Source organism: Bos mutus, chromosome 17 (assembly GCF_027580195.1).
Source record: "Bos mutus isolate GX-2022 chromosome 17, NWIPB_WYAK_1.1, whole genome shotgun sequence".
Classification (NCBI taxonomy): Eukaryota; Metazoa; Chordata; class Mammalia; order Artiodactyla; family Bovidae; genus Bos; species Bos mutus.
The window spans coordinates 19077155-19101848 of record NC_091633.1 but is presented as its reverse complement, the minus strand read 5'-3'; the positions used below and the strand labels follow the sequence as shown (position 1 = coordinate 19101848).

The following is a 24694-nucleotide window of genomic DNA, read 5'->3' as shown; positions in this document are numbered from 1 at the left end:
ACCCCTCACTCGCGCGCTCCCACACTGCCTCCCCCCTCCCCGGGGGAAGGCCTTTTAATTTATTTATTCTGCTGGGACTTAGATGGGGGGCTTGGCGGCGGGGGAGGGGGGGTGGTCTCCCCGGGCTCTACCTCCCGCGGCTGGGGCTACCCTCCGAGCCGCGGCCGCCGCGGCTTGCGCCTCAGGCCTCCAAAACTGTTTCCAAACTGCCAAGACCCGAGGTGGGCGCGTGGGGACCCAAGGGAAAGGGCTGGTTTTGGGGTGTATGATTGTGTGTTTGGACGCCCGGAGCCGTGAGGGGCGGCAAGGCGGCCCCCAGACGAGTTGCAATCGAGGTATCTCGGCTACGGCTTCTTCTTCTGCCCCGCGACCCCCTCCCCCCTGAGCTGAGCTGAGGAGGGGAAACCAGGATTTTAACCAAATTAGCATTTACATTCCTGGGAGGAAGCAGCCCGGGCCTGGACCTGAGTGATAGAAGCTTCTTTCTGTTTTTATTTTTGGAGAGGAGTGCCCTTGTAATTGTCGTGAACACATGCTTCTCCCTCCGCACCCCTCCCCCCCCCTTTCCTCCAGCCACCGGCGGAGGAACGATTCCCCCTTTTTTGCATTTATCTTTCCTTCCCCTTTCTTTATTAAAGGTCCGGGAGTGGCGGCGGCCAATCAGCGCGCGGCTTCCATTTTGTGAGTTCAACTCCGAGGCTCTCGGGCTTCGCGAGGACGCGTTTGCAGCCCCCTCTGCCTCTCCTGTCTGGCGACCGAGGAGAGGGAGCCGCCTCGCTGGGGCTTCGTGGTAGTGTATTTCATATTGGGGCTCTTTTCGGGGTTTGTAATTTGGCCGTGGGTAGGTAATTGGCTGGAGCAGGGCGGCCGGGCGCGGCAGCCAATCAGCGCGCGGCTTCTATAGGGCTTGAGTTATTAGACGCTGATCTCAAAACATCCTTCATCAGACACCAAGGAGAGGCCAACAGATGAGGGGAGCCATTTTTCTGCAATGGAATTAAATGGCCAAGTGGGTTTTTCCTTTGTTGCAAATGGGGAATGTTTTTCCTTTGACTCCACCATCCCGTTCAGGACGCCTCAGTGTTGTGTTTAACATTTGTCAACAAGCTAAAGGACTCAAAATTGGAAGAATGAAGAAGACTTTAAAAAGATCTGGATTTTTCCTTATGACTTGGAATCCATCTTTGTCTTGTATAACTAGGTCATAGCACACCATTAATGTCAGCAGTTAACAATTTTGAATTACAAAAAACCTAAGTAAATGACATATTTAATTTTTTTTCCTTTTTTTTTTTCTTGGGTGGGTGGGGGAGCTTGGAGCTGTCTTAATCTGTATTCTCTTAACTGAACAATAAATTTTTATATATATAGTTTCCTCTATTAAACACTTAAAACTGGCCATCTTATTAACTCCTTCTGCTCTTTTTAACAAGGTAATGTTTTAAATGTATAGTTTTAGGATTAGCGAAATGGCAGCAACAAAAAACTGTAAGCAGTCGTTACTCTTAAGTGTTTAAAAACCTTTTACATTGTAAGTACCCAATCCATTCTGTCCTTACGCAGTGCAGTTTTCATGTTAATGTTGCTGAGATGTCCTTAATTTTCTGAACCTTCATCTGCATGTATGTCTTTGTCGCTCTTGTCTAGCATAAGCCAGTTAAAATGCTTTTAGACGATTTTGCTTTTATAAAGCTAGGTTTTAGAGTTAAGCTTTTGAAAATGTTTACAGCAATAAATGCTAGTCAGCTTTCTTCCCCGTAACAGGTACACTTTCTTTGAAAATCGATCTATTTGAAGAAAAACAGACGTCTTTGTTGGGGAAGGGGGGTTGTGAGGGAAAGGAAGACCTCTTTGTGTAAAGAGACTAAAGCCGTCACAGGAAACTAGATTAAAACTGGAAAACAAGTCCTAGCTGGTTCGAGCCAAACACCATCGTTAACGGGGGTAGTTTCTATGGTGGTTGGGATGGCCGGTGCGTCTTTTGCCTTTTGTTTGATTTGACTGTGTATTTTCGCCTTTTGTCTCTTAATGACGGTCACACCATTGCTATATCCAGAGCAGTAAACAGTCCTCAGCGAAGCCGCCTTTTGCCAACCCAACCCTGGAAAGTTTGCAGAAGTGGAAGGAGCAGAAAATGCCATGAGAGTGTAACTTTAAAAAGGTAACAACAAAAAAGACACTACCATTACCCCAAATATTTCCAACTAAACAATCTCCCTAAAAGATTTTTTTTCCCCCCCACAATAACACCTCCAAAACCTCCGCCCAGCTTGATCTTCCAGACTCCATGGCACCGGGCTGAGCGGTAAGTAAAAAAAAAAAAAAAAAGTGTATTTGCCCCTTCGAGGAAATGTTTTTTCGAGAAGGCCAAGCGCTGCAAATGTTTAGGAGCTGAGGGGAGAAGGAGGTTTCTGGAGCTTCACGTTTGGCAGCCGGATCGGGGAGGGTGGGGGCACGAGGAGGGCTCTTCAGACCCTTTGCCCCTTTTGCCCAGGAGGCAAGAGGAAGGTCTCCCCAGCGATTTGGGGCATCCATGGAGCCGCCTGCGCTAGTTCCCCTCTCTTTTCTACGTTTGAGCCTTGATAGGGAGAAGAAATTGAAGTGCTTTGGGGAAGGGGGTCACAAAAGCTGAGGAAGCCTCTCCTTCCGGGCCTGAGGCCTCTTTTCCTTTTGGTGGTTGGGGTCTCGCCCTCCGAAGCCGGCTTTTCGGGGCTCCTGGGCGCGCCTGCGCTTCCTAAGCAAAAAAGGACAAAAGGCCGGCGTCCATGTTGGCACCATGACGCAGCATCTCTCCCGCTTTGCAGCCCCAGCGCTGCTTGTGCTCCCGTCCGCGCTCGCTCCTCCCTCGCAAACACGAGTTTTATTTTCAGGTTCAGAGCAGAGCCGCCGGCTGGGCTGGGGCCGAGGCTGGGGCCGGAGCCAGGGCCGGGCTGCGGGGTGGCTAATGGCGGCCGCTCTCTTTCTTCCTCCCTCCTTCCCCGGTTGTCGTTGGGACCCCGGAGCAGGCGGCGGTCCGTCGGCCGGGCGGAGCCCTGAGAACCTGCGGGGCCAGTGCCCCGGGTCGGGGATTGGTCTCCGAGGCCGTTTCGGGGGCCGCGGGCCTTGGGGGGCGTCGCGCGCCGAGGCTCCCGCGCTCGCATCCGCGGGGCGAGGCGGCCAGACAGGCGCCATTTCGCGCGCGCCGCCCGCGGCTCGGGCGGTGGCGGCCGCAGCGCGCCAGGCGGGAGGAGGGAAGGAGGCGGCGGGGCCGGAGCGGGGGGAAGAGGAGGGGAGGCCGCCGCCCGCGTTCCAGGCCGCCGCCTGGGGGTATGCCCCCGGCCCGGGGAAGCTTAGACGAAGAGAGCGCGCTCTGCAGCCTCCGTAAACCCCGCGCCCTACTCAGGAGCCCCCGCGGGCACGAGGCCTCGCTCCCGGGCGGGGCCTTTCTTCTTCCTCCCGTCCGGGAGCCAGTAGCAAAGGGCCACGGGGCCGCTCGAGGTCGCCCCCTGACCCCGAAGGGCTGCTCTAGAGGCTGCGGAGTTTTTTTTACCCCCCCGTGGCCCTGCTCTGACCCCAGGCCCTCCCTGCTGCCCACTCGAGCCATGGCGCCCACGTTTGGCCCCCTAACCGCCCTTTTTGATAGCCGAGCCCGAGGGGCGGGTGGGCCCCTTTTGTCCCCTGCTTTGGGCACGAGGCCCTCACGCAGGCCACCGATGTTCCGAAGTGGCCATGAAGGCAGTGCTGGCCACCGGCGCTCGGGAGGGTAGGGTGGGGGGTTGGGGCCTGGGAAAGCCGAGCGGGCCTTCCCCGGGATCCCCCTAGGCGGAGGGCTGTGGGGTAAACCCTCGCACCTCCGGCCATTCCTGGGGGAGGGGATGCAGACTGGGCGGGCCTTTGGAAATGCAGATGAGTCGCCTCCTGCAGCTCAGCGCTCCGGCAGAACCTTCGTGACTCCCGTGCGCCACCCCCCCCCCGCCTCATCCATTTTAGAGTGACGGACGCCTTGGCAGCTGGGAAGGGGGTTCAGCATTTGTAAGGCTCTTCTTCCTCTAGGAGATCATGTCTGGTTTGTGGCCATCGACGCCCTAAAAAAACCCTCCCGTTTTTCCCTTTAGGCTCGTGACTGGAGAAGGGGCCCGGTACCCTCAGAGTGGACCGCCCTCCTTTGGATAGCAGAAGCAGGTATAGTCTGACTCTGCCAGTCCCCGCATTAAGGTAGGTGTGAGCCCTTTCCCAGCCTGCGAGGGCGATTTGGGGGGCTTTGGCCTGGCGCCCAGGGAGGGCGGGCACCCCAAACCCGCTAGTCTGGTTCTTCGGCCCCTCCCCCACACAGATGTGTGGGACTGTGTGAAATCGGCTGCCTGCTGGGCCTGCTTGGTCCATCCATCCCCGCCTGTCAGCTTCTGTTGTCAGGAGTTTGGGGCGTGCAATTCTCTGCCGTATTTAGCAGCATAGGAGAGGCTGCACTTACGAAAGTATTTCCCAGTCGTGTGTTTTGTGGTGGGGGAGGGCCCTGGATGCCTCTTCTGAAAGGCACAGTCGGCTGCCAGGAAACCGGACCCGGCGCTGGCCCTCCCTTCCGGCCCGCACTGGGGGTGTGTGGGGTGATTGTATGAAGCTGGCCCCTTCCTTTCTAATGTCTGGCTGCTAGGGAGGTGAAGAACAGAAGGACTTGAGATCTGGGCCAGTTTTCTTTAAGAAAGAGGTTTCTTGACTCGTCTCCTTCCAGGAAATTCCCACGATTCCATCTCACCCAGCCCCCTCCCCCTCAAAGCCCTGTTTCTAGAATTGGACAAACCCGAATTTGAAACCTGGCTAGCCGTTTTACCTGCTGTGACCTTGTGTAAGCAGCGCAGTCTCTCAGCCCCAGTTTCCGCATCCGAACAAATGGGTCAGTGATTGTCAAAGTGTGCATCCGATCACACGGGTGGCTCATTAAAATACTCCGAGACCCCATCCTTGAGTTTCTGATTCAGTTGGTGGGGCCTGAGAACTCGCATTTCTAATAAAATTCCCAGGTTTTGCTCATGGCTGCCTGGTGGAGACACATTCTGAGAACCTTTGTGCCGGGTAACACCTTGGGGTGTTGAAAGGACCTGAACTTGTGCACTTGAAGCCCCGACCTCATTTCTTGGTGCAGAGTCAAGGGCTTTGTAGTAATGGCAACTCTCATTTTCCTAAGACAGGCTGATTGTGAGGGGTCTCCTGTCCTCTTGATCTCCAGGAAGCTCCACAGCTGGTGATAGTGTGACCCTTGATCTCTGACCCCTCCCCCATGTGAGCTCTAGTTTGTGATTACTTTGATGAACCATTTGGGTCCCTGCTGATTGCACAGCCTCCCCCCTTTTGGCTTCAGGCTTCCCAGTCTGATCGGCTCTGTTCACTTTTATCCCATCCCTCAGTGTGGGGGCTGGATTGAGGATTGGAGGAGCCTTAGGGCTTGACCCAGAGATTCTGTTGGGGCAGTGTTGGTGTTTCATCAAGGGAAGCTGTAGGTCAGGCAGCTGTGGGCTTGACTCTCCAGGGTGCTAGTGACCTTGGGCGAGTCTCCTGTGTAAAGTGATGATAATGAAGCCTGCTGTAAAGGGTGGAGGGCAGATTAAGTGCGATTAAGGGGTGTCGGCCTCACGTTCTGGCTTCACATTAGTTGGCCTTCATTCCTAGGTGGCTGGGCCATCTGTAGGCTCCTCCCCCACTTGCCCACCCCACAGCATGTGGCGAAGCCTCTGGGCAAAGGGGAAGACTGACTTTCTGCCGGCTGGGAGCCAGCACTGTTTTTCCTCCAGTGTGTGAGTTGGGGTTGTGGCCCTTCCTCAAGTCCACAGGCTGTTCCATAATGGGTCCTGATTTAGGGGTGTGCCCCCCCCCCCCCCGGCAACTGGGAGAGTAGAAGTGACTCATTCAAGGTCAGGAGGCCACCACGGGCAGTCAGAATGAGGTTCCAGGTGTCTTGACTTCCAGCCCAGCGCCTGTGTCCGTGGCACCCCCTCGCCCCAGCTGTCTGGGTTATTTTGGTCTCCTGCCCATGCCAGCTGTCTGCTGGCATCACTGCCCAGGAGCCGGCAAAGCTGTCTGGTTGAAAGTAGCCAGCATGGTACTCGTAGTTCCTTCTGGCTGCCGAGTCTTGACCACATGAGGATCTTATCCCAGATAAGCTGGATTTGGTCCATCCTGTCCTTTGCTCGGGTGAAGGGGTGCAGCTGACTACACTGGGCACTAGACTCCCTTTCCCCTACCCAGAGTGAGCACTTTGTAAAAGCTGGTGAGGCTCAGATTATTAATACCCTATACTATGAGCCTCTTCCCACGTACACACTTGTCCCAGTCCTAAGGTTTAGATTCTGCTCTGCCATTGATGTGTTCATTCAACTCCCTTCGATTCTCATGTGACGTTTCTGCCACCTAAGAGTGTCCTCCATCCTTTTCTGATGGAGTCCTTGGGGCTCCGCGGACCAGTGGTCTTTACCTCCCGTGGGCACTGGATGGTTAAATAATTGAAATCTTTCCCTCTCAGCAGCAGCCTGAAGGGCTACAGCCAGTTCCAGTTCCTCCACACCCGCCCTCGGACCAATTAGGGAACAATGAGGCTCTCCCCTGGGTTCGGGGTGTGATTCTTGGAAATGGAGGGGTGTCCGGAAGACCTGGAAGGATTGTACCCCCTTCTCGCTTCTTAGTCTTTTTTTCTACCTCTTGAATTTGTTTGTCCGCATGCTGGTATCACCTCCTAGGTGAAGGGAGGAGCGGGGCAGCCTATCGTCCTCAGACGGTGGTTCCTGCGCGGGAGGGTGGCCCCGCCCACCGGTCACCCAGCGAGCTCGGGGCGGGGCGTTCCTGGCGCCCAGCCGGTGGAGCCTGCCTGGAGAGGGCCACGCCAGCGGAAGGGCGGAAGGGCGGCTGGGAGGTGGCCGGACCTGCCTTACTACTGGACGCCAGGGCCCCGCCCCTTCCGGCTTGTCGGCCAACGGGCGCGGTGTGGAGTACGACCTTTCGGACAGACCCTCTGGGTGGAAACTCAGCGTCTGCCTGGACTGTGGAGGGCACCCGGCCATCTCAGAGGCCGCCTGGGTCCAGTGCTGTCTGTCTCCTTCTGGCCAGTGACCTCGACAAAATCCCGCCCCTCCAGGACTCATAGTCTCCCCTTGTGAACCAGGAGGAGGAAGGTGGCGGATAACCTCTTGAGCTGTTTCTGAGTCTGGCTTTATGAAGGCCGCTTTTTTACTCTGGCAGTCACTCCCCCAACCCTGTTACCAAATGTCGAGCCTGGAGGAGAGCCCTAGCACAGGAAGAGACAGCTTTGATCCCCCAGGCCACCCTGGGCCACCTCCCATCTCTGGGACCTCAGAGGATGGCTCCATTAACTTCTGTCCCACATAGGGTGGATGACCCCTCAGGTGTGCAGTGACCTCCGACAGTGTTCCTGAGGCACTAGGGAAGTGGAAGCCATAGCATTGCTGTTCACTTCCCTGTCCTGATCTGTGCTGGCCAGACCTTGACCTCATAAGACAGAAGTGTATCTGGCCCTACTTCTCTCCTGGGGTCAGTTGGCCTCACTAGACACCCAGGGCTTCCCAGGTGGCCCAGACGGTAAAGAATCTGCCTGCAATGCAGGAGACCCGGGTTCAGTCCTTGGGTTGGGAAGATCTGGAGAAGGGAATGGCTACCCACTCCAGTATTCTTGCCTGGAGAATCCCATGGATAAAGGAACCTAGCAGGCTACAGTCCATAGGGTTACAAAGAGTCAGACATGGCTGAACGATTTAACACTGGGAGAGCCCCTAGGCCTAAGTGTGAACACAAGTCGCTTCACCCCCACAAATGTCACCTGCCAACTCCCCTAGGCTTCTGTGTACCAACAGTTCTGTAGCAAGAACCGGGTTAAAGAATTTTTTTCTTCTCCCAAATCTCTCCAGGAATTCCTAGTGAAGAGAAGAATGGATCTGGGTCCTCAGATTGTCTTGCAGGTAAGGGAGTCTGCCGGCCTGTGGGCATTTCCAGTGCCTCAGCTGGCCTGCACTGGCCTACTGCCTCTGAGGAAGCTCTGAGCAGCTGGCCTGGCCACTGGGTATTTTTAGCTACAAAGCCAGCCCCTGCACCACCACTGGAGCGAGGTCCAAATCAAACATGCTCCCTGCAGGGTGGGGTTGGGGCTCCGCCAACCTCTTGGCCAGGCAGGGTGGGTGGGCAGGCTGGGGCCAGTGTCAGCTGTCTTGCCTGGGCCTAGGCCAGGTTGGGAAGACCCACTTTCCCTCCTCTTGGCTCTGTGTTATGTCATTTGTTGTAAGTTGAAATTCATTTCATAGAAAAGGTAGAAACTCAGGTCTGAGGACTTTGAGAAAAGTCAAGTGGACTCCCCCTCCAGGCTGGAGCAGTTACCACAGTTTGCTCAGAGTAGGGTGACCCTTCTAAGTGAATTCTCCCAGTGACCCTCCCAGATGAGGCAGTCTTACTCTCCTAGTCACTCCCTGAGCTTCAGGATCCCTGACACAAGGTCAGTCCTACAGTTGGCTCAAAGGTAAGTGGTCCTCCCCTCTCTCTCAAAACCTTCTTCCATCCTCCCTGTCCCTGAGTGATGCTCTTCCCCTCCTGCCAGCGCCAGGCTGCCCCTATGCAGAGATGGCCCCAGCCACGGCCTCACCAACCAATCACAGCTCCTCCTCAGTCACCGGAGAGAGCTTTGGCTTGGCTCTTCTGTTCAGAGCCTGTGTCTGACTCCTGTCTTCAGCCTGGCAGCCAGGCCTCCATGGTCTAAGCCTTGGTTTCCTTGACAGCCATGTCTCACCCTTCTCACGCCCCAGCCATTGCCAAACTTGATGGGGTTTTCCAGCCACTGTGCATTTACTCAAGCTGGACGCCCATCCTACTTCCATTGGCCCTTCCTGCCAGCACTGCCAAGCTTAGTTCATGTACTACCCAGGTCTCTCTCAATCCCACAGGGGCTCTGGTGTCTAAATAGTTCACATCTTGCATTTAGACTGCTTCCCCCAAGACTGAGTTCCTCAAAAACAGGAACACAGTTGCCTCTCAATAAACTTGTGCTGCAAAAAATGAATGAATTGCTGTAAATTTGTCTAGGGGATCTTGAGGGCTCTCCACTGAACAGCCTAGAGCTGGGCTTCTCTCTTCCCAGGTCTGTGCGCTTTGAAAGTTTCCAGGGGCAGTCTCTGCTGCCATCTGGTGGTCAGGTTATGCCTTGCAGCCGCCGAAAACGTTGACCTGGCATTTATGGAACTGCCAGGCTGGCAACTTCCTCTGGAAATAAAGTTTACCTGATCTTTGCTGAGTGCTTGAAAATGGGGAACCTTTGGGGTGAAGGCAAGAAGATCCTGAGTCCTGCCAGCTCTTCTCTGAGGAAGTTATCAGAGATCTTATCCTAGCTGGGAAAGACCCTGCTTTCTCACCTAGCCATGCCCTGGTGCCTGCCTGGTACACGCTTGCTCCTGAGGATCCCTCTGCAACCACTGGCCTAATTTGTGCAAAGCACAGCCCAAAGTGCAGGGAGGGATGGGGGCAGGATGGTTTCAGCCAGCCTTCCTGATAGTACTCATCCAGAGTAAATGCTCAAGAAATAGCCGTTTTGGTCATGGGGTAAGGAGGGTAGGGAGACAGCTTGAGAAGGATAGGTATTTCTGCTGTCTGGAGAATACAAATAAAGTGGACGGAAGGGGGCCCAGCTGAAGGCAACTACATCTACCCTGGCCTTCCCTGTCCTCTCCTCGACGGAGTCTCTCTGCTCACGCCTCTGGGTCTTGCTAGAAAGAGGCTCCCGCCCGCGTGGTTTGGGGCCAGCTCTCTAAAGGGCATTGTTATGAGTCAGCTCACCTGTTCCCAAAGTCCCCGCGCAGATGCCATCGCCCAGCAGAGGGCGCCAGACCTCCACCTTTGGGAGGTGGGGTGATAGGTAAGCGGAACTGCTATTCCCCAGCCCGCACACAGACTCAGACGGCCGGATCAGGTGGGCCGATTTGACCCTCATGCTAGGATATTGGGCACCACCGATGCTACCTTCTGGGGGAACTTGCAGTCAAAGCGGACTTCCCCAAGGCCATATAATTGGGACGGGGCGCAGATGGGGGCATTTTCCTAGCGCTTGAGACCAAGGCTCCTCAAACCGGCGTGTTGGGGGCATCCTGCCAATCAAAAGGATGCGATCCGATGGGAGGCCAAATCGGCCAATCAAAGGGTCTCTGCCTGAAGACAGCCTGCCAATGCCGGGCGGGAAGAGGCGGAAACGATCGGACCTTGCCGGTGAGGGGCGCGCAGTGATGCACAGGGGAGGAGATGGGAGTTGCCATCGCCGCCGAGCTCTCCATTTCTCAGTTGCCTCAGTTTCCTTGGGAATGAGACTGAAGTCAGCCCGGTTGGCTGCCTGGCGGAGGAGGTGCCGAGGGCGGGGCTTCTCTTAGTCCCGCCCCCGGGCCAGTTCCCACCCCGCCTCCGATCGCTCAACCCCAGCGCTCTACCCGGCGAGCCGCTGCCAGTGCTGCCGGCTCCTGGCTATGGACGCTGCTGGGGCCCCGGCCCCGGCCCCGGCCCCGGCCCCGGCCCGACCCGCCGCCCCGGGCTCCGGCCGGAAGGAGCTGAAGATTGTGATCGTGGGCGACGGCGGCTGCGGCAAGACTTCGCTGCTCATGGTGTACAGCCAGGGCTCCTTCCCCGAGGTGAGGCTCGCCGGGGGGCTGCAAACAGGTAGGCTGGGGGTGGGATGGGGGAAAGGACTTGGGGCCACGAGGGGCGACGGGCGGACCTCAGCCTGCGCCTCGAGCCCGGACCCCGGGTCCCTGGCATCCTGATCACGAAGAGGCGGCCGTCACCCGGGGGCGCCCCCTCGGGAATTCCAGAGCCCAGCAGAGTGGGGGTGTGAGGCTGAGCCAGATGGGCTGAAGATGGAAGGTAGGGGTGGGTGTCCAGCTGGAACCTGGACACCCGCTGCACCCCTTAAGAACCGACATAACCCCTTCTCCGACAGCACTACGCCCCATCCGTGTTCGAGAAGTACACAGCCAGCGTGACTGTGGGCAGCAAGGAGGTGACCCTGAACCTCTACGACACCGCCGGTGAGTGCGTCTGCGCGGCGAGGGTCCTAGGGTCCGCCTGCAGGGTTTTCCCCTGAGGGGAATCCCCCCACCGGGCCATCCCGCCCGCCCTCCTGCCTCTCCGGACCTCGACATCCCGTCACTCCTGGAGAGGCGCTGTCTGGGAGCCCGTTAACCACCGCCTGGCTGGGTGGTGCTGGAAGCCCGACAGAGTCGCCCCATCTGTAAAAGGAGGGTATTTGGAAGAGGTGAGCTTCTGGGCCGCCCTCCTAGTGCTGATGTTCTGAGGGCTCACAGCTTCGTTCCTCTCCTGTGGTTCTAGAAAACCGTGGGTTTTGCTTCTGTTTACCATGGTTCCAGGATGTCGTGTGTTACATGCTGTGGTCTCTTAAGATTCCGTGGGCTGCTGATCTGAGTCCCCTGCTGCTAAGGATTCGTAGGCTGCATTTCTGGGTCCTATTTTGTAGAATACTCTGGGCTTCAGATCAGATCCTGTGAACGCCAGGATTCTGTGGCTGACAGTCCTGAGACTCTAGGGCCCTGTAGCTATAAATTCTGAGTCCCGTGTTTCTGGGATTCCATGGACTGTGGTGCCTGGCTCTGGAATTCTGTGGTCTGTCATTCTGAGCCTGTGGTTCTCGGACTCTGTGGCTACACTTCTGTTTTTTCCTGGCACTGAAGAAGGAGTAGAGCTCTAGGGGATGTAGGTCCAAAATAAGGTTCTTTCTGCCACCTGCAGCTCCCAAGGCAAGTGTATTTATGCTGATCCCCTCGCAATCTTCAGCGTTCCTATTGTTGGGGGATGGTAGGAGGAGCACAGCCAATGGGAAGATTCCAGTAACACTGCTGCTGCTGCTGGTACCCTTGAGGAGCTTACCTCATGCCCCGACTCCCCTCTGGGCTGAATCAACATTGGGGAGCAAAGGTTAGGATCCCCAGTTGGGGCCTCACCCAGCCTTTGTGACTCTTATGTTTAATGACTTGTGTGGAACCATGTCATCAGGTGCCCTGTCAGCCACGCCTTGTATGTATAAAGTGGAGTCTTCCAACTGCCCTTGGATGAGACCAAAATCCCCCACCCCCATCCCCAGCTCCCCACCCCACTGTGCACCTCTCCATAAGGCAACCAGTAGCATCTGTCATTCCACCCTGGAAAGGTTCAGGAAAGGGTCTCTCCCAGACCCAGGTCCTTCTGTATTCCTGACTTTGTGGGTGTGTCCCCCCTCGAGTGGCCCCTAAGGACCCTCTCTTGTTGGATGAACACCGTGCAGGGCCGCCCCCAGAACAGGGCCAGCCCCTTGAACTGGAAAAGCCAAAGTCGTCTGAGGAATTCCCAAAGGCGGGACCCCAAGTGGTGTGTCTGGGGCTCTTTCAGTTTCACACGGACCCAGGTAGGGGGAGGTTCATTAACTCTGCTCTGGGTGGAGGGCTGGTGGGGGAGGGAGGGTCAGAGCAAGGATTGAACCAGCTCCTCCTTCCTCTCCTCTCAGGCCTTCTCCACTTAGATCCCTGGGGCTCACTGTTCACCACAGCCTCCCCCAGCAGACCCAGTGCTGGGACCACTTCTGGTCTTTCTTGCTTAACCTGGAAGAAGATGCTCAAAAGACTTATCAGAGTACATTGTCACGAAGAGGTTCTGGCAAGCTTCTGCTTGGTATAAGGCAGGGTTTTCACTAAGAGCTCGTGCCGGAGGGGTGGGGAGAGCGCTTTCTCAATTGTCAGAAGGCGTGACCACCCAGGGCAATGAGGACCTGCCCGCAGCGTCCTGCCGCATGCTCTGGAGTCTGACCTGGGCTTTGATGCCAGCTCTCATGGCTGTATGTCCCTGGGGACACCTGGGCCTCAGTTTCCTCCTCTGTGTGTGTGTGCATGCTCAGTTGTGTCTGACTCTTTGCGACCCCAGGGTCTGTAGCCCGCCAGGCTCCTCTGTTCATGGGATTTCCCAGGCAAGAATACTGGAGTGGGTTGCCATACCCTTCTCCAGGGGATCTTCTTAACACAGGGATCGAACATGTGTCTTTGTGTCTTCTGCATTGGCAGGTGAATTCTTTACCACTGCACCACCTGGGAAGCCCCTTCCTCCTCTGTGAGCAGGGCTAAAATAGCTATGAGGATGACAGAGTCATGTGATGTACAGCGCTTAGCACAGGGCCTGCCTCTTCCAAAGAGCTCACTGAGTGTTACTGGGAGTTTTCTAACCTCCTGCTGCTCAGGCCCAGGCCTGAGCCCAAGCCTGTTCTTTTGAACCAGTGGCCTGCAGAGCTCTGTGCCAGCCCCCACCCATGCTTTCCCAGCAGGACTGTTACAGGCAGCAGAAGAGCAGAGCCGGGCTTTGAACCTCTCATTAGTGTTCTGGGGAAGTAGGCTGGCCTTACAATCAGTGGGACAGCCCAGTAGAGAGATTCTGGTGCAGAGAGATGTGGCTGCTCCCTCAAGAGTATCCTGCTGTGTCTTGGAAAGCCCCGTTATCTAGAGGAACGTGAAGGAAAGGCTGGGTCATTCCTTTTCCACATGCCGGTGCCCAGCACAGCACTTGTCACAGAGCAAGGCTTGTGGAACGAATGAATGAAGAAAAATCTTGGGCACATAGAGATCTCTGGAGAAGGTCCTTTGTGATAAAGATGGTGAGATTGGTCTCTGCCTTTGGGGTCGACAGATATCAGGAGAAAGTGGCAGAAAAGACGGCCAGGTGACCAACTAGAGGAAGATAGAGACTGAGAGAGTGAAGGGAGTGGCCAAGGTGGAGATGAGTCCAGTAAAGGTTGTTGTAGAAGGTTCTAGAACCGGACGGGCCAGACCCCAAGGTGAGGGGTGGAGGACAGGAGAAAGCATCTTTCCAACCAATCAGTGGTACCCAGAGCTGTGGGATGGGGTGGCCCCTAGGAGGCAAAATTTCTCCATACCCAGGACCCTGCCCACAGGGGTCTGTGTGGGAGGACAGTCTGGTTGCTTGTCTCCATCCGGCGGAAGCAGTTACAGACACCGCTGTAGCCAATGGAGGGGTACTGAGGGGGATGGAGCTCTCAGTGCTCAAAGGTGAAGAGGGGCGGGAGCTGTGAGCACCCATCGCTTTAGCGGCTCATCTGCCACCTCAGAGGCCGGAAACTGCGGTGAAGTCTGAAGTTTCCTGGGCAGAGAGAGGGGAGATGTGGGGCGAGGTGGGATGTTAAGACACCAACCAGAGACAGTTATCTGGGCTTTGGGGTGGGGCCCAGGGGTGGGGCAGGGTGGAGTTGCCCTGGGAGGTGGGGAGCTGCGGGCCCCTTCCCAACCTGAGATGGGAACAGTAGGACAAATCGGGGGTAAAGCAAGTTGCTAAGACAGGAATTACGGACCCAGGAGCCCCAGAGGCGGGGGAGCTGACCCTGCAGATCCGTCAGAGCAGCGTGGTCTGAGTTCCAGGCCCAGGCCACCCGAGCACCAGCCGCTCCTTTCTCCGGGGGAGGAAACACAGGTTGGGGAGGCCCCAGCAGCACTAGTACAGAAGTGGGTTCCTCTTCTGGCAGCTTCCGCTTCTCACACTGCCTACACCCCTACCCTGACCAACACCCCAGCCAGAGCTGGGAATTATGTGCCCAGTGGGTGTCCTCTGGCAGATTTGGGGACTGCTGTGGCTCCAAGGATACCCTCTCCTCAATCCAGCACCAGACCTTAGAGACCATGCCCCCGACACGATGCCTGCCACGGCCGAGCTTCCCGCAAAGGAAATGCCCTGCATGAGGCGAGTTTCGCCTCACTTCCTCTGCCCCACAGCACCCCAGCTTCAGGAAGACAGGCAGCTTCAAGGGGCACTGTGGCCCAGAAAACATTCCCTCTAGAAGCAAATGCATCCTTCTGCACATAACTCGGGGCCTTTTATTTGTTTCTGAAATTCATATGGCTGTGCTGGGTCTTAGTTGTAGCATGAGAACTCTTAGTTGTGGTATGTGGGATCCAGTTCCCTGACCAGGGATCAAACCCAGGGCCCCTGCATTGGGAGCACAGAGTCTTAGCTACTGGACCACCAGGGAAGGCCTTCGGGGGCTTTTTTTTTTTAACCTTGCAAGCCCATCTGCAGAGGCCAGAGTGGAACCCTGTTCATCTCTTCTGGACAGATGACTTGCCCCTCTAAGCCTGTGAATCACTGTGGGTAAATGGGAAAGGTCATTGTATCACCTGTGGCTGGGAGGCCCCCTAGAGTTTGTGGGTCCAAAGATCAGGGGTTAGAATCCTCTACCCAGGCCCCTGTCCCTTGTGAGTTTCAATTTCAGTAGTAACCACACCTTTGGCCAGCATTGCGAGCCTGCAAGTTCTCTACTTCCAAGATCAAGGACAGGATTATCACCCCCTTTTCCAGATAAGGAAACTGAGGCCCAGGTAGGGAAGGTGCCAAGATCGTGGAACATGAGTCATGTGGAACATGATGGATATTGGTTCCCCTGACTCACAGGGGAGTGGTGTCCAGGATACTCCACTCCCAAAGAAACGAGGTCAGCAGCGCCTGCAAGTCCATCCTCTGCAGGCGTGGTCCCTGCATACTGACCCCTGGGGAAGCTGAGCCAGACACAGTCAAGCCAAGAAGGCAACCCAGAGGAGGCGCTGAGATCTGGGCTGGCTACCCATCCTCTCCCAGAGTTCATCCCTTGTTGGCAGCCTTTTCCTCACCTGGTCGGGGCTGGGGCTTGTAGAATAAGGACAGCTTCCTATCCTCTGGGGTGCCCTGAGAGAAAAGCACCCCAGTAGCCCTCCCTATGATCCTCTATCATTTATGAACCTTCCTTTTGGCTGTGTGATATTGGGCAAGTCACTTCATCTCTCTGCTTCAGTTTCTGCATTTGTAAATTGAAGAAAACAATCGCCAGTGGTGGGAATTCCCTGTCGATCCATTGGTTAGGACTCCGAGCTTTCACTTGCCAATGGCCTGAGTTCGATTCCTGGTTGAGGGACCAAGATTCCACAAAGCCACGTGATAAGACTAAAAAAAAAAAAAAGAAAGAAAGAAAAAAGCCCCCAAAACCCAATAGCCAGTAGTGAGGAATCATAGTGAAGATTGATGAGTCTGTGCATACAAAAGCCTTTGAATGGGGCTTGGCATGTGATGAGTGAGCACTGCCGATAAATACTGTTGACCATTTTCACTACCATTATCACAGGCCCACCTATTCCTCACATGTCCATTTCACAGTTGAGAAAACTGAGGTCCAGAGGTGAATTCCCAATTGAAAGGCTTCCTAGGAGGATTGGAATTTTTAGAGTGGCTGGGCTGGCAGCTGACCTTGGAACTGGGGACTGAGTTGGTGCTTCAGCTCACAGGAAACCTGTCTATGACCTTGAAATCACCCCCAGCCACATGGGCTCCTAACAGGAAGAATTTGCCCCACCCAGCTTCCCTCCTGGGGTGACTGCTTAAATTAACACAGGTGGGACTTCCCTGATAGTCCAGTGATTAAGAATCCATCCTTCCACTGAAGTGGGGTGGGATAGGAGGGCACAAGTTTGATCCCTGGTTGGGGAACTAAGATCCTGCAAGCCGAGCAATGCAGCCAAAAAAATTTTTAACACAGGTGATAGAAATGAAGTGCCCTTGCAAGCCTGAAAGCCATAGAAATTATCATTACACTTTATTCACCCGCTCATTTGTTGTTTCATACCCCCAAATGATTACTGAGCTTGTGTGTGTACCCATTGATGTAACAGTGATGTGTACAGAGATGGCCGGCATCTCAGGGTCTTATGTACTCATGGAAAAATCATGATGTTGGGTAGTGATGTCCTTTCTAGGAAGAAAATTAAAGCCATAGTTGGTCATGGGACAGATGGCAAAGGACGCTCTTATTTCAAAGCAGTCTGGAAAGTTCTCTAGGAAGAGGTGACATCTCTGCAGAAGCCTGAAGGAAAGGAGAGAGTGAGCCATGCTGTTACCTGGGAAGAGCATTCTAGAAGAGGGAACAGCAACGGAGAGGCCCTCACCAGGAGCAGGCTTGGTCTGACTTCCTCTTTCTACCAGCCTGACTTCGGCCCCCATCGAGCCTGCTGCAGTCAGCTCAGGCCCCAGTTTGCTCAGCCCAGTGGCACCCTTTCACCTCCCTGGTCCCTGCCTCATCTGACAAGAGTTGAACGACTTCGAGACAGCCCACTAGCCAGCAGTGACTGGACACCTGCCCGGTGCCAGGAACGATGTTTAAGGACAGACATGGTCCCTGCCCTCCGGGTGCCTACAGTCTCCCAGGGGACAGGCAGTAAACGAATAAACGTGGGAGAACAGACTGTGGCCAGACAGGGCAGGGACAGACTTTGTGTGGTGAGAGAAGGCCTCTCTGAAGAGTCAGCCGGGCAAGGTGGGGAAGACGTCGGCACAGACTTCGGCACGCAGCAGTCCTGTCTCGTAACTGCTTGTCTTCTCCTGCCGTGTTTCTAAAAGGGCATCAGAGTGTGTGTTAGGCCTGGCACCGGTCTGTGCGTACTACCGAGCAGAAGAGAGCACTGCTGTGTTTCAGCAGAAGGAAGGCTGGCTTTGGAACGGAATGAACCTAGAGTCAGGCCTGGCTCTGGTTCGGTGACCTCGTGGTGGAAGTGGGGGAGGTCACTTCATGGCTCATGGTTTCTTTATATGTAAATAGGATTCAGGAGTTCCCTGACTAGCACATCAGGTGTTTGTTGTAAAGATTTCTTTTAAAAAAAATTTTTTTTAATTTTTAAATTTAATTAATTTTCTGGCTGCGCTGGGTCTTCATCGCTGGCACAGACTTTCTCTAGTTGTGGTGAGCAGGGGCTACTCGCTAGTTGGGGTGTGCAGGCTTCTTGGGGCTCGTTGTGGAGCACAGGTTCTAGGCGCTCTGGCTTAGTAGGTGTGGCACACGGGCTTAGTGGCCCTGAGGCACATGGAATCTTCCTGGACCAGGGGTTGAACCTGTGTCCCCTGCATTGGCAGGCAGATTCTTAACCACTGGACCACCAGGGAAGTCCATGTTGTAAAGATTTCTTAATCATTTAGAGGCAGAGGCCCTGTAAGAAGTATGTGAGGTGACGTCCTCAGTGGCTTAGTGGTTAGGATTCTGGGCTGCCATGGCCCAGATTCAATTTCTGGTCTGGGAACTGAGATTCCACAAGCCATGGGTTGCGGACAAAAAAAAAATACTGTAATGCATAACGTGGCATTATCAATAAGTAGAGGTACAGAGAAGATGATTATCTTGATAAAGGAAATAACTATGGATAGTGAGTCTGAATGTTTAAAATGTTTGGAAGCAAACAATGGGGAAAGGAGGAAAAAGCATTCCAGGTGTGACATGAGAGCTTGATGAGTTCAAGAAACAGCAAGACTGGACCGCAGCGAGTGAGGGTTAGGGGCACAGGTGGGAGGAGGGTGAAGCCAAGGTTGGTAGGCATGGAGGTCATGTCAATAACCAGGAGAGTCTTGGATTTTCCACAAAGAGCAATAGGGAGCCACTGAAGGTGTTTGAGATGAGGGGAGGGGCATGATTTTAGTTTTGTTACCATCTATTCAGGGGCTTCCCAAGTGGCGCAGTGGTAAAGAATGCATCTGCCAGTGCAGAAGGTGGCGAGAGACTTGGCTTCAATCCTTGGGTTGAGAAGATCCCCTGGAATAGGAAATGGCAACCCACTCCAGTATTCTTGCCTGGAAAATTCCATGGACAGAGAAATCTGGCAGGTTACAGTCCATGAGGTCAAAAAGAGTTGGACAACGACTGAGCGACTTAGTGCATGCACATACACACAGACAGACACACACCCCACCCCACCCACTCCATTCAGCCGCTGGGTGGAGAATGGGTTGAGGCGGCGGCACGGGAGGAGGCGACGCAGGAGACTGTCTTGGATGAGTTAATCACTTGAAATGTAGCCAATGCTACATTTGGAGAACCTGAATTTTTAACGTTAATTAAAGTAGCCAGGTGGGGCTAGTGGCTACCCTCCCAGACAGTGCAGGTCTAGAAAGATGTTCACAGAGGTCAGGAGAGGGGATAGTTTGGGGATGTGTGTGGAAAGGGGAGGAGATTGGCTAGAGTAGCGTATTGGCCTGTTTTCCACCATCTTACAAGGATTTCTCCTGCTTTTGGCGACAAGGGCAGGAGGGCCCGAGTCTGCCAGGTGCAGACTATCCCTAATCCCTTCTCCGGTGTTGAGGGGACGTGGGCTGAATGACAGCCTAGACAGTCCTCCCGGACCAGCCATCGTTAGAGCTGGGTTCCCGGCCACTGCACACTGTCAGGGGTCCCTGGGTTGATGGGGAGCCAGTGGGAAAGATGGCAGCTGTGCCATCACCAGCAGGACATGGCCTGTCCGTGCTCTCCGGAGAGGCCACTTGTCCTGAGAGGCCTTGGGCAGGCAGGGGTCAGAGGGCAAGCTGGTGTCACCCTGGCACCCACAGGCTAAAGGCCAGGGTGGGGATTCCTGGGCTCAGTGTTCTGCGTTCCCTGGAAGGGAAGTCACTGCCTGAGTCTTTCTGCAGAGGTGGCTGGGGGTCGCCCATGGGCTTGAAAGACTCTCACTTCTCACTCTGGGAGTTTTTAAAAATCCCTGAGCCAGGGAGGGAGGTTCAAGAGGGAGGGGACATATGTATACCTATGGCTGGTTCATGTTGATGTTTGACAGAAACCAACACAGTTCTGTAAAGCCATTATCCTTCAATTAAAAAAAAAAAAAAACTACTGAGCCGTGGGGACCACATGCAGTGTGTAATCCCAGGCCTGCTTCTGAAACAGAAAAAAATTCTGCAGGACGTTGTTGGTGAGATCTGAACACAGCTAGTAGATTGGGTTAGAATACAGTCTCAGTGTTGGTTAGTTTCATACTTGTACTGAGGTAAGTGAGAAGACGTCCTTGTTCTTAGAAAAACCACACGGTAAATCTCCAGGAGTTTGGGGCGGGGGTGGGGAGAAGCAGCAGCCAGCCAAAGGTCTTCTCACATGGTTTAAAGTGTTTATATACAGATAAAGCAAGTGGACAAAACGTGAGGCCCCAGTGAATAAGGGAGTAAGGGAATTCTTTGCACTCTTTTGCAATTTTTCTGTAAGCTTGAAACTGTCGACAAAAAATACTAAATGAGGTCTTTTTTTGAAAAAAACCAAGCCCACTGTTGCCCAAGCCCAAGCTTGGGTCCTGATTCACTTGGTGCTGGGAGGGGCTGATGTATCAGAAGCCATCAGTTCCCCTGGTGAGTCATGTGGTGCAGGGTTGACAACCAGTGCCAGGTGGGCCCAGGCAGGCAAATGCCCATCATCTCCAGCAGTCCCCCCACCCTCCTATTAGCATAGGCCAGAATGGCAAGAGGAGTATAACCAGAGACCATGCCCCTCTCAGCTTGCTGGTGGCAGGGGCACCCTCCACAGTTAACTGCAGTGTTCTGGGCCCACCCAACCCCACTGGTCTGAAACCTCGGGAGAGGAAGGGTTCGGTTTCTTCAGAGTCTGAGCCTTAAACCTGAGCATCAGGGATGAAGACGGAAGCGAGGGGTGGTGATCATTATCAACATGAGTGCTAGCTGTTTCCCAGCACTGACCCTTCAGCCAGGCCCATCTCTGAGCACCACAAGAGCACCGCACGGCTTTTATTTTTGAGTGTTTTTGTTGCTGCACGGGGCAACTCTTTGTTCCAGCATGTGGGCTTCTCACTGCGGTTGCTTCTGTTGTTGGGGAGCACAGGTCTAGGCCGTGTGGGCTTTGTAGTTGCAGCTCCCAAGCTCTAGAGCACAGGCTCAATAGTTGCAGTGCATGGGCTCAGTTGTTCTGATGCATGTGGGATCTTCCCGGATCAGGTATCAAACCTTTGTCTCCTGCATTAGCAGGTGGATTCTTTACCATTGAGCCACCAGGGAAGCCCCGCTGCTTTTATCTTGTGTAATCTTCCCTACGGTCCAGGACTGTGGGCTGTCTCCTCTGTTTTATAGTTGAAGAAATCGAGGCCCAGAGACACAGAGTCAACTGCCCAGGAGACCCCAACCCCTACCCTATCTGAGCCCAGGCAGGGGACTTGGGTGGAGAAGTAAGGGGCACCTCCCTGACCCCCACCTGCTGTCTGGTTTCAGGACAGGAAGATTACGATCGGCTGCGGCCCCTGTCCTACCAGAACACCCACCTCGTGCTCATCTGCTATGACGTCATGAACCCCACTAGCTACGACAACGTTCTCATCAAGGTGAGGCCCCGTCTCCCAGCCCCGCCTGCCTCTGGAAGTGGGGCCAGATGGGGCCCTACCCCTGATGCCTGCCCTCCCCTTCCACAGTGGTTCCCCGAGGTCACACATTTCTGTCGTGGGATCCCCATGGTGCTCATCGGCTGCAAGACAGACCTGAGGAAGGACAAGGAGCAGCTGCGCAAGCTCCGGGCAGCCCAGCTGGAGCCCATCACCTACACACAGGTGACCAGGGGCCCTCCCCGACCCCACCCCGAGGAGCCTGGGTCCACGTGCACAGCCATGGCCAAAAGCCTCCCAGGCCTTTGGCCTCAGCATCTGGTGTGCCTCAGTGACCTTTCAGAAGCTGAAGGCAACAGAATTCTAAGAATCGTATACCCAAGTGGTGTTAGTGGTAAAGAACCTGCCTGCCAGTGCAGGAGATATAAGAGATTCAGATGTTCAATCCCTGGGTAGGGAAGATCCCCTGGAGAAGGAAATGGCAACCCACTCCAGGATTCTTGCCTGGGGAATACCATAGACAGAGGAGCCTGGCAGGCTACAGTCCATGGGTTCGCAGAGTCGGACATGACTGAAGTGACTATGTGTAAATGCCATCCCAGCAGCTTGTGGGCTCTTAGTTCCCCAACCAGGGATTAGACCTGGGGCCACAGCAGTGAAAGCACTGAGTTCTAACCACTGGACCACCAGGAAATTCCCTAAGAATAATTTTTAGATATTAATAGACACTTATCTGAGCACATTACTTACCTCATTTAATCCTTATTACCTTGAGGCAGGCACTGTTACTGCCCCCCTCCCTTTTACAGAGTAGAGATTGAGACTCAGAGAGGTTAAGTAGCTAGTCCAGGGTCACACAGATAACCTGAATTGGAGCCAAAATCCCACCCTAGTCACTCTGGCCCCAGAGCCTGAGCCTTTGACCACCGTCCTGTCCCATCACCCCAGAGGCCTGGAGGGGCAGGCCTGTGTTGGAAAGCAGGGCTCCTTTCAGGAACCTGACTAAACCCTGCAGCCTTCTGGGTGAGGCGTGGCAGAATAAAAGGAACACAAACGAAAACTAATAAAGTTTAATCAAAAGGAATAGGCATTAATAAATTTGTGTTAGAAGTATTTTTCTTTCTACTCTATAGCCAGCTCAGTTGCCTAAATTGTGCTTCTGAGACGAGCAGGGAGAGAGGCATGCAGGAAGCCCTTATGTCTTGAGGCCTTCAATGCTTCTCACAGGCCTGGCAGACACAACAGACCACCACAGTTCCTGGCTGAAGTCAGCCCCTCTCTGCCTGAGTTTGGGGAGAGTATGGGGTGGAGGCCAGGATGGAGTTCCCAGCAGCTACAGCCTGTGGGCCACACCAAACAAGCCCTTACGGCCCATCTGCACACCCTGGGGAGGACCCTGGCCCCAGGAAGCCCCCAAATTCATGAGTGGGGTCGCACAGGAGGTGCCCAAAGCCCCTGGTCTAATCCCAACCCCTCCCCCGACCAGGGCCAGAGCGCCTGCGAGCAGATCCGAGCTGCCCTCTACCTGGAATGTTCTGCCAAGTTTCGGGAGAATGTGGAAGACGTCTTCCGGGAGGCTGCCAAGGTTGCCCTCAGTGCTCTGAAGAAAGCACAGCGGCAGAAACAACACCGGCTTTGCCTGCTGCTCTGACAGCTCCCAGCAGGGCATGCGGCCCTCACGACAGAACTGACAGGGCCCAGGCCCCCAGGCCCATGCTGCTGCCCAGACCCCACCCCTGCCCCAGCTCTCGAAGGGCACTTGGCGTCAGGCACCTCCAGGACCTAGTGTCTGGAGCCTGTGGCCAGGCTCTTGGAACATTCTGGAACTCTCTCCTTTCCCAGCTGGAGCTCTGACCACACACTCCCCTCCAGCCTGTGTGGCCATAGTGGTGGTGAGGGTGGGGGTGCTGAACTCGGTCCCTCTGTTATCCTGGAACCAGCACTTGTCCCCGGCACTCAGGAGTGCCCTTGTCACATCCAGCTCCCAGCTGTGTGTTTCCTCTCTGCACACCCAACAGGTCCTCCAAGCCCATGCCTGAAACGAGAAACAACGTCTGGTACATGGATACATGTGGACTTGGCAGCCTTCCACAGGGCTCCCAAGCCTGCTCTCCCAAGTCACCCACCTCCCTGGGCCCCCGAAATAGGCATGGTCACATCTTCCAGCTTCTCGCTTCCTCCGCCCAGGAACTCAGGCACCGTGGTGGGCCTGGGGCCTATCAGAAGAACACAGGCCTCAGCCCTGGACATTAGGGCCTCCTTCCTCCACCTCATACAGAGGACTTCAGTCTCAGCCTTCAGCTTGGCCACCATCTTTCCAGAGCTGGACGCACAGGGGACAGAGAGGGATCTCTCTCTAAAAGCAGGAAGTATTCCCTGGACCATCTATTTGATCCCTGCTCAGCGTCTGTGACCCTACCCTGGCCACGACTTGCCAGAAACCGGAGATGAAAAGTAACAGAGGCTCTTGAGTGATCTTGGGCAAGTCAGGTCTCTCTACAGATTTCTTTTACCTGCAGAAGGATGGCACTGGCTTGTCACCAGGCTCCCCTCTGTCCCAAACAGCGCCCCCTGCTGCCGAGGTGTGGAGACTACACACCAAGGCCATCCTGGCCTCCTGGGAGACTTCCTGATTAACCCCCAGCACAGCTTCCCGGAACCTCCTGAAAGGTCTGGGGTCAGAGTCCCAGGTGATTCTAATGCCCCAGAGATTGTGAGCTGGTGGTTCCTGAATAAGCCGGGAATCAGCTTTACCTAATATGAGATCATGGCGTTAGGTGGTTCCGGCCCTCCCTGGTATCTTCTGCCTCTGCCCCCTCCCTTGCCTAGTGCTCTGGCCTCCACTGGGCCTGAGAAAGAGACATAAAACCTACCCTACCCCACCTAGGTTCCCCAAGGCCCTGACATGCCTAGGGAGAGTCAACAGAGCATTCAGTCCAGAGCTTCGTGGACAAAGAAAGGATGGTCTAGGACAGAGGAGGTCCACAAACTACAGTCTATGGGCCAAATCTGGCCACTGCCTATTTTTGTAAATAAACTTTTATTGAAACACAGCCACTCCCATTCATTTATACATTGGCTGCCTTTGCCCTCCAACGGCAGACTCGTGTGACACAGACCATCTGGCCCTCAAAGTCTAAAATATTTGCCATCTGGCTCTTTACAGAAAAAGTTTGCCAACTCCTAGTCTGGGGCAAACCCAAGTTCCTAAAGGGCCAGATGGGAGACCCAAATGAGTGAAGTAGGGTAGGGATGAAAGGAAGTGGTGGGGCAAACTAGAAAGCAAGCCCCCACCCTAGACAAGGCAGCTCAGCCCAGCCAAATGCTGCTCTATGGGAATGTTTCTAGGTCTTTCCATCTCTCTAGGGAAAGTAGAAATCTGGATTTTTCATGTGGGATCTTACTGGAGGGAGGGGAAATACCATATTTTGAAAACTTAAACTCCTTCGAGGGCCAGAGCATGACTACAGACACCATCTGTGAATTCTGGCCAACAGAGATTTCTAGGTAAGTTGTTAAGGGCGGCTGAAGCCCATACGAGAAGATGC

At 54.7% G+C, this 24694-nt stretch overlaps 1 protein-coding gene across 13 annotated transcripts; it reads left to right on the top strand.

Annotated features, from left to right (window-relative positions):
* Positions 1-43: 43 nt before the first annotated feature.
* Positions 44-24199, top strand: RHOF (ras homolog family member F, filopodia associated). Of its 13 annotated transcripts, XM_070386229.1 has the most exons (9): positions 44-221; positions 639-790; positions 2057-2161; positions 2270-2305; positions 4095-10637; positions 10946-11033; positions 21040-21149; positions 21237-21371; positions 22633-24199. In XM_070386229.1, the coding sequence occupies exons 5-9, from the start codon at positions 10476-10478 to the stop codon at positions 22795-22797; spliced, it is 660 nt and encodes a 219-aa protein (XP_070242330.1). In that variant the 5' UTR covers positions 44-221; positions 639-790; positions 2057-2161; positions 2270-2305; positions 4095-10475; the 3' UTR covers positions 22798-24199. The 13 variants fall into 13 exon arrangements, with proteins under 13 accessions (XP_070242330.1, XP_070242329.1, XP_070242331.1 ...); XM_070386228.1 differs by having other exon boundaries at positions 44-790; XM_070386226.1 differs by lacking the exons at positions 44-221; positions 639-790 and adding an exon at positions 821-1009.
* The last annotated feature ends 495 nt before the right edge of the window (positions 24200-24694 follow it).

Coding starts and splice junctions, on each gene's coding strand:
- RHOF (XM_070386229.1), top strand. CDS start 10,476: ATGGACGCTGCTGGGGCCCCGGCCCCGGCCCCGGCCCCGGCCCCGGCC. Junction 10,638..10,945: donor GCCAGGGCTCCTTCCCCGAG/GTGAGGCTCGCC, acceptor CTTCTCCGACAG/CACTACGCCCCATCCGTGTT. Junction 11,034..21,039: donor GAACCTCTACGACACCGCCG/GTGAGTGCGTCT, acceptor GTCTGGTTTCAG/GACAGGAAGATTACGATCGG.